The following is a 9,188-nucleotide window of genomic DNA, read 5'->3' on the forward strand; positions in this document are numbered from 1 at the left end:
AAGTGAAACTCTTCTGTAACAGTACCAGAGGTTTGTTTAAAGATGATTAGAGTAATTATTAACCAGCATTAATCCAAACAGTGCAGTTCAGTGTTACATTAAAATAATAAACCATGCAGTAATACATTTATAAATAAAAATACTCACTCAGCTCTTCTGGAGGCTTTGACCACTGGCAGCAGCTTCAGAAGACATTCCTCTGATGGGTCATATTTCCTCAAATTAAACTCATCCAGCTCCTGATCTGAGTTCAGTAACACAAACACCAGAGCTGACCACTGAGCAGGAGAGAGTCTGGTTCCCCTGAGACGACCGAGACCTCCTCTGTTCAGGTAAGTCTGTACTTCCTGCACTAGAGAATGATCATTCAGTTCATTCAGACAGTGGAACAGATTGATGGATTTCTCTGGAGATGGGTTCTCCCTGATCTTCTCCTTGATGTACTCGACTGTTTCCTGTGTGCTGTGAGAGCTGCTTCCTGTCTGTGGCATTAAGCCTCGTAAGAGAGTCTGATTGGACTCCAGTGAGAGACCCAGAAGGAAGCGGAGGAACAGGTCCAGGTGTCCATTCTCACTCTGTAAGGCCTTGTCCACTGCAGTCCTGAGGAGATCAGACATGTCTGACTTGTTGAGAAGATCAGACAGATCAGTGGTTGGTTGTTCTGTTACATTTCTGCTGATGAAGGAGAGAAATGTGTATAAAGCAGCCAGAAACTCCTGAACACTCAGATGTACAAAGCTGAACACCTTCCCCAGGTGAAGCCCAAACTCCTCTCTGAAGATTTGGGTACACACTCCTGAGTACACTGACGCTTCTCTGACATCAATGCCACACTCTCTCAGGTCTTCCTCATAGAAGATCAGGTTTCCTTTCTCCAGCTGTTGGAAAGCCAGTTTTCCCAGTGCCAGGATACTCTCTCTGGTCTGCTGAGGATCAGGGTCACATTTCTGATAGTACTTTTGGTCCTTGTGTTTGATCTGAAAGATCAGGAAGTGTGTGAACATTTGAGTCAGAGTCTTGGGGATCTGTCCACTCTCTGCTTCACCCAACATTCTCTCTAGAACAGTGGCTGAGATCCAGCAGAAGACTGGGATGTGGCACATGATGTGGAGGCTTCTTGAAGACTTCATGTGTGAGATGATTTTATCGGCCAGGCCCTGATCACTGATCCTCTTCCTGAAGTACTCCTCTTTCTGAGGATCACTGAACCCTCGTACCTCTGTTACCTGGTCTACACACTCAGGAGGGATCTGATTGGCTGCTCCTGGTCGAGAGGTGATCCAGAGGAGAGCAGAGGGAAGCAGATTCCCCTTGATGAGGTTCGTCAGCAGCACGTCCACTGAGGCTGACTCTGTCACATCACACAGTCTCTCATTCTTCTGGAAATTTAGAGGAAGTCGACACTCATCCAGACCATCAAAGATCAACACCACTTTGTAGGAGTCTATTAATTGTAGTTTTGTCATTTCAGGGAAAAAGTGATGAAGAAGATCCATCAGACTGAGATGTTCCTGCTTCATCAGATTCAGCTCTCTAAAGGGAAGTGGAAACATGAAGGTGACGTCCTGATTTGCTTTTCCTTCAGCCCAGTCCAGAATGAACTTCTGCACAGAGACTGTTTTTCCAATTCCAGCAACTCCTTTAGTCAGCACTCTTCTGATGGACTTGTCTTTAAAGAGATCATTACATTTGATGGGTGTCTCCTGTGCTGCTGGTCTCCTGGACACTGTCTCAATCTGTCTCACCTCATGTTCATTATTGACGTCTCCACTCCAACCCTCTGTGATGTAGAGCTCTGTGTAGATCTCATTCAGAAGTGCTGAGCTTCCATGCTGTGAGATTCCTTCATTAATTCTTTTAAACTTCTCTCTCAGGCTGGATTTCAGCTTTGGCTGATACACAGAGGCCACAGACTCTAATAAACAAAGTAATAACGTGTTTTAATGTAAAATCACTGAACACAGGATTAAATGTCAAATTCAAATGCTGCTGTTCATTCCTGATTCATGTAGTAAATATTCCTGAAGGAACAGGACCATTGTACAGAGTCACCACAAGCTGGACCACGAACAGAACAGAAAAGCAGCAGATGTACATGATACTAAACTCGAACTTCAAACTAAAAGTGTTCCTATCTAAAACTATTTCCTCTCTCTAAAGTGAACCTGATGGAATAAAGCCATGACTCAGAGCTCTTACTGCTGTGCAGTGTGTTAGCGAGATCTGTGTGGTTCATGTTCTTCAGGACGTGCAGTGTGATCTTCAGCGCTCCCTCTCTGACACTGTGCAGATCCTCCTCATCCTGCACCTCCCTCTCAGTGCATGCTGGGTAATCTGGACTCAGGAGCTTCCTAAACCTCTTCAGCTCATTCTTTATCAGAGTGATGACTTTGTGTTCCAGCTCCTGGTTAGAAACACACAGGAACACATCTAAATATTATAATGTTACACATTGAGAGATGCTTTTATTTTATAAAATAGAAGAAAAGTCTCTTTCTATTCCCACAGTTACAGCTGAAATTCTGCCTGATTACCCATAATGCTGCTGCACATCGATAAATCTGTAAATTGTCATGATCTTAAATAAAAAAACCTGCAACCTGCTCACACACAAGTTACACACATTAAAAAGACACACACCTTGAATATGGAGTCCAACTGATTTCTGCTGAGGTTTGATTTCTTCTGTTGTGGTCTGTGAAGAAATAAAACACATGATGTGATATAGACTATATGTATTCATAGCTGCACAACACACACTAATACATACAGAGACAGGTATTTACACTATCCTCTTAACACAATACACTGATTTCAGGATTTCTCACTGACACTAACATGTTTATGAATAAAATAGTGATCTAGTCATTAATGTCCCAGGTGTAAATGTTGCTGTGTAGCACCACAGACCCTCCAGCTCAGGGACTGCAGACTGAACTGAACTCTTAAAGCAGTTTTCCTCACCGCCAGTCCGAGAGCTGCAGCACTGCACAGTTTAGTGTTTTACTGCTTCAACACCTGATAAAGATCATGAAGGGCTTCAGAATGAGACCAGTGAGTTTGATCAGGTGGAACACTGCTGTAAAACACCTCACTGTACTGACCTCACATCAGGAGAACTGGCTCCGTCTCTGAAGGTAATTGGACTCTCCATTGACTTCTCACTCTTCATGGACACACAGCTGGGTTCTGGTGAGTCTGATCTCTTTCCCTCCATCATTCTAGAATTAAACAGAAATATCAGCAATAATTAATACTCTGCTGTCTCAGCACTGTTACACAATGTGTTCATCATTAAACACCAATAATTCCATCTTTTTAATTCAGCTCCAGTCTGCACACTTATTCAAACAGGAGACACGCCCCATACCTCAGGAATTACACTGATGTCAGGAGTCCCAATCACAGATAACTGACTCAGCTGGGTCTTAAAGCCTGTAGAGTTCACTGACTCAAAGCTACGCTGCTCTTCTCCTCCACATTACACAGTCCTTTTTACTCTTCTCTCAGTGAATGATTTCTCTAAACTGTTCTTAGATCAGATCAGTGATATATTCACTGCTATTAAACACCTTAAACCAAAGTCTGGTTCCTCTGTTACCTAGTGAGTGTTTAGAGATACAGATCTGTTCCATGAGACGGTGTGTGTTTATTGCTGGTGAACGGAAAAGTAACTCACCTCTCATCTTTCTTTAAGTCCTGTTCTCCAGACACACTCATGTTGGAGGTCATGTCTCCTTCTCCAGATTACAGCAGGACACACGTTTACTTCACTCCAACATCGGTGTGTTAAATCAAACCCTGTATCAGCACAGAGTTCACTTACAGGAAATAGTCTCTGTATCAAGTCATAAAACAACCTGTGTACATTCAAACTTCAGTACAAACCCACAAAACTCTTCTGCATCTAGTGTACATTCAGTGTGTTTATATATTATAGCTTTAGATGTAGATACTCACTGTGTTTTTACTCCTGAAATGCTGTATTTTCCCCTCCACACAAAATGGAGACTGACTTTCACTTTCACTTCCTAACCGTTTATTCTGCAGAGGGGGAGGGGCAGTGAGGTAGGGTAATAAACACACACACACACACACACAGATAGGGTTTGTTATCATACAGCTTTCTGATCCATCGAGCAAAGGCCTGTAAATACTGAAAGTATAAGCCTGAAAACGCTGCAAATACAGAGAACAGAATTAACAGTCTGGTAAAATCTACATCACACACATTATCATTTCATTACCTTCATTTATTATCTCGTGACTTCATTCAGCTGTGCACGAACAACTGTCAGAGCTCTATACAAATATATAAACTAAAATAAAATAACAGGAAGTAGAAACACTCAGCAGATCATTAGATAAAGAAGCAGAACTCATACGCTGAGTAAGTTTACTTAAATATCTGCAGGAATGTATTTTTTCTGGTTTTCCCTTAATGAGAGCGAGTATCCTGATATTAGTGAGGATTGGTGTGTAAGTAGTTTCTGTGTGAATAATGAATGTTGCTCAGAATAAAAGTGATGATGGAGAGTAAGTTAAACACATTGGTCAGACGAGTAACTAACCCAGTGTTTCCCAATCGAGGTTCTGTCTGATGAGAGCAGGGGTGCGTGTAAAAATCCTTCAAACATTTTCTAAAATGATCAAATGTGTAGAAAACATTTAATATCATGGTGACATCATGGAAAACATGGTGCACCACAAAAAACTTTCAGCTTTGGCTTTATCATCTCAGCAGTATGTACAAAGCAAATCCAAATCACTATTTTAAAAACCTTTCCATGAATTTTGTGCCATCTGGCTCTCTCTATGGTCCCGCATGGATGGATCATAGAGATACCTGTACAATCGTACTTTCCGGCAAGAGTCGCCTCCCAGTCATTAATTTCCGGATCCGGCGCCGTGCAGACCGCCATGAGAAATGAAGCCTCACGCACTCAACATGCTCGACCGCACACTCCGCAATGATGTCATTTTTGCTGGACATGTCGAGTATAAACCAGGCTTAACGCTGTCTAGCATCAGTGTTTGTGTAGGGTGCACAAATTTTTTGAAAATATTCAAAGGGTGCCGCGACTGAAAAAAAGGTAGGGAAACGCTGCTCTAAAAAATCATAGAAACATGCACTTCCTAAACCTGGCCACATGATGGCAGTCAAGATCCATCCAGAGCAATGGATGAAATCTCCATCCTTCCATCCATCTATTCTCTGTACCGCTTGGTGCAATGGGTTGGCACCATGTCCAGGGCACAATCTCACACTATGGACAATATAGAGATGCCAACCAGCCCACAACACATGCCTTTTGACTGGGGAGAAAACCGGAGTACGTGGAGGAAACAAAGCATGCGGAGAACATGCAGGCGAGAATCAAACCAACAGTCCTGTAGGTGTGAGGTGAACGTGCTGAGCACTTTCCACTGTGCCCCCTGAATGAAATATGTGTTTTGTCAATAATTATCATAAAGGGGGAAAAGGGGAGAATTATTAATATTAATATAATCTAATATTTCTTACCCCACTCTTGGCTAAATACTACAATCATGTAAACACCATTATTAAAAGCTAAATTACAGAATACCGCTTCTGGGAAATTGCTGTTCCCAAGTTTGGCCACAGGAGGGCAGTCATGCTCCATCCAGCACAACACACTACGCCGCCTAAACAGAGGTAGGTTTTGGGTATTTTACACAAACAGAGCTGATCAGCGTTATCACTGTTTATTGTATTATTTTGACATAAAAATAACACATGGTGGGCAGTGGTGGCTCAACGGTTAATGCTCTGTATGACTCAGAAGGTCGATGGTTCAAGCCCCAGTGCTGCCACTGTTGAGGCCTTGAACAAGGCCCTTAACCCTCTCTGCTCTAGGGTCACCGAATCACGGCTGACCCTGTACTCTGACCCCAACTTGCTAACAAGCTGGGATATGCGAAGAAGAGAATTTCACTGTGCTGTAATGTATAATTGACAAATAAAGGCTTCCACTTCTATCTTCTGACCATTATAATTATTTATTAACCATTTATTATGGTGGTGTTGTTTGTTTTTTATGCACCCATGGTGGAAACATTTCCTCTTTGGGGAAATTTATATCTATATTCTGCTTAATTGATAGAAACCCAAAAAGTACAAATTCCAGTCACGTTAGTATTGCTTTGCTGGTCATTTGATGCAGATTCACAAAATTTATTCAGGGGCACCACAAAAAATGATGGTACTGAACTTCTACAGACTTGAGGAACATGTGATTGCAGCTGAAGAAAAAATAGGAAGCATTTGCCCAATTTGATACTGAACGAACTCTTACTTTTGTTGCTTCAGGACAAGATTCAAGAGGACAAGACATTCACACCCAAGAAGTATTATGCAGTGTATTACTCCGAAATATGCCATCAATATGGTGGAAAGGCAGAAAGTGTGGAAGCAGAGAACGTGGATTTCAAGTTCCTTCACCAGTTCAGTGCCGAGGAGTTTAAACAATTTCACACAACGTATAGAGGGCTAAAGAAAGTTCTTCACTGATCACATGATTGGTCATTACATGTACAAGCACGACACTTGTCCCAGTCCTGAAAAGAACAATTTGGCTATTCCTTTGTTCTTTTCCTGCACGTGCAGTCATCGCCTTAAGTTGTTCTGCATCTCGCTTTATGGGAAGTCAACTAAATTCCCATTGATGGGCCTAGTAAGATGAGGAAGAGAAGTTGGCTTGGTGCCTTGACATTTGGTGTTGGATGAAGGATATATAGGATAAATTTAAGTTTTTGAAACGTTATCATTTAGAAGTGTTCCGTGTTTATTAAAAGGACTAGCGTTTCATGTTTGCCATCCAATGTTCCACTGCCAAATAGAAAGGCGAGCTAGGTTACGTCCATCTACGATATACCTTACCAGTATATGCTGTTAAATGTTATTGACCTCCTGACTACTGTCACACACTCCATTGAAATAGCAAATAGGTTGGTGTTAAGAAACTCGTTTAAAATATATATTTGTTAAACCCAAAGAGTATTTAAAATGAATTGGCCTATTGTGTTCTTTTGCAACGATTGGATAATGTGGCAAAACGCATTGTGATGTGAGAGAATTTCTAAATTTTCCGTCCATTTCGTGCAGGGTACAGCAAATGAGTCTTACCTTAACTTCCTAGTGATGCATTCTGTACGAAAAAAAATATGTGGATGTCGAAGATCTCAAAGAAGAATAACTTTATTACAGCGTGGCAGTGACAAAGCACATGAAGCACTTTGGGAGTCAAAGTGAACCCTGAATAATATCAACACAGACATTTATACTGTTTCAAACCAGGTTTTCTGTATGTAATGTAAATTAAGGATAGCATTTGATTCGATCACTTTCTGTTTTCACAGTACGGATGTTACAGGTGTGACCCCAAATGGTGAGGTGAAAGGATTATTGAGACCAATGTCTTTCTGAATGCTAATTACGGCCACGTAGCCCTTTTGTTCAGGGATGGTTCTTGATGTCCCACTGCTGCTCCCATGCTATAACTGTGTGAATGTCACTTTAGGTGATATTATACACATATTTCTGAGACCCAGATAAATTGTTCCTTTGATTTCTGCTGATTGTGGATACGATACAAAATATCATGCTGCAATCTTACAGGTGGAATCAACACTGGAGTGTCACCACATCTGTACAGTAACATGTTGTCATGTATGATTAGCTGTGCATCATGCTTGGCAAACAGACCGTCTACAATAGTTTGTCCGTTGCTCTTCAGTCCGATTGCTTCTGTCACTGAAGGGTCACTCTGAGTGCTTTTCAGGCCTACCGGTTCTCTAATGTTGATGGCTGCAATTGATTTTAGCCCTGTGACACCTGAAAATGTTATTCCTTCCACAGCAGCTTTCTTTGCTAGCTCATCAATTATTAAATTACAATCAGCATGTTCGGTTTGTGGACGGGCCCAATTAGGGTTAATGATGGAGAAAGGCAAGGTCTATTAAGAGACAGATGTATAGACGATGACGATTGTTTACATAAAATAAAATCGGAAATAACGCAATTAAATGACGAATGGTTTTTAAAAGTGCAATTACAGGTGGATATTGACACAAACTATACAGGAAACCACAAAAAGTTATAAAAGAGCTAAAGAGCCGGAGAGCTGATAGAACTATTACAGGTATTAGAGACAATTTGGGCAATATTGTTGATAACGAGAAAGATAAGAGATATAAGAAAAAGATGTCAAGCAGCCTCAAGTAAAATAAACATAGAGGGGAAAAAAACAGATTTTTTAACGACGTGCTCACCATTAAGAAATATAGACACACAACATTTAGAAAACCCCATTAAGGAAGAGGATGTATTAGAAGCGATTCTGCAGTTAAACGAGGGGAAAAGCCCGGGACCTGAAACACTAAATTTTATAAAGTGTGTAAGAGAGACATTGCTGATCTCTTAACTGATTTATATAATGAAGGACTACAGGAGGGAACTTTAAATGAATTGTTTTACCGTTGTGTAATTTCATTAATATATAAAAAAGGAGACCCGACCGAACTTGATGACTGGAGACCAATAGGGTGAAGTCAGCTAAAATGGGACACTTTTTGGTAAATGGTTTATAATACCATCAAATAAGCTATGCATGATATGATATTGTTTATAAATTAGCATGGGTCTCTTGAATATACTTTTCTTTTAAAAATGTGAAAAAGTATAATTGTTTTAAAATTATTAGGGTTAGAGTATCGGCATGTACCCTCTTGAGCCACAACACAATGTTCAGGCAAATTGGGCCAGCTGTTCAGTTAAAATGGGCCAATATAAAAAGATAACAACACATTTTAACAGTAAATTGACACTATTGTGTTGAGTGTGCCATATCAGCAACACCGTAAATATAATTCATTTAATAGAAAGCACATCTTCTCCACAGCTCTCGTGGTACAATGAGTTGCACCGACAGCAGCACACCCTAAATGTTCCTGCTGCATTGAATGCTGCAGGGACTGTCGTGGTCTCTCCTTTCTCCCCAGCAGTAACCTCTACACAGGGTTTACCCACCTCCCCAACCACACGGGTAGAGGAAAACTGGTCTTGCAGGACAAATACATCACAATTCCAAAGATGTGATGGAACATCTCTGATTGCAAGTTCCTCCAGCAGGACTTCATACTGTGGAAACCACTTTCCTACCACACCA

The 9,188-nt window shown here is 41.1% G+C and overlaps 1 protein-coding gene across 7 annotated transcripts in view; it reads right to left on the reverse strand.

Moving 5' to 3' along the window:
- LOC128614053 (NACHT, LRR and PYD domains-containing protein 4-like) overlaps positions 1-5,277 on the reverse strand; it is a 20,836-nt gene extending 15,559 nt beyond the window's left edge. For 2 of the 7 annotated variants that reach the window (XR_008386975.1, XR_008386974.1), the window contains exons 1-6: positions 3,961-5,277; positions 3,680-3,801; positions 3,105-3,221; positions 2,641-2,695; positions 2,200-2,404; positions 148-1,915 (exon numbers count right to left, since the gene is read on the reverse strand). Coding sequence is in view for 5 of the 7 variants with exons in the window: in XM_053635319.1 (XP_053491294.1) it covers positions 1-13; positions 148-1,915; positions 2,200-2,404; positions 2,641-2,695; positions 3,105-3,221; positions 3,680-3,732 (2,211 nt within the window). In the remaining 2 variants the exon portion in view is untranslated. Of the gene's footprint in view, positions 14-147; positions 1,916-2,199; positions 2,405-2,640; positions 2,696-3,104; positions 3,222-3,679; positions 3,839-3,960 lie in introns of all 7 variants that reach the window. The other 5 variants (XM_053635315.1, XM_053635316.1, XM_053635319.1 and 2 more) reach the window with 5 other exon arrangements.
- Positions 5,278-9,188: the final 3,911 nt, after the last annotated feature.

The sequence above is a fragment of the Ictalurus furcatus genome, chromosome 10, assembly GCF_023375685.1.
Source record: "Ictalurus furcatus strain D&B chromosome 10, Billie_1.0, whole genome shotgun sequence".
Taxonomy (NCBI): domain Eukaryota; kingdom Metazoa; phylum Chordata; class Actinopteri; order Siluriformes; family Ictaluridae; genus Ictalurus; species Ictalurus furcatus.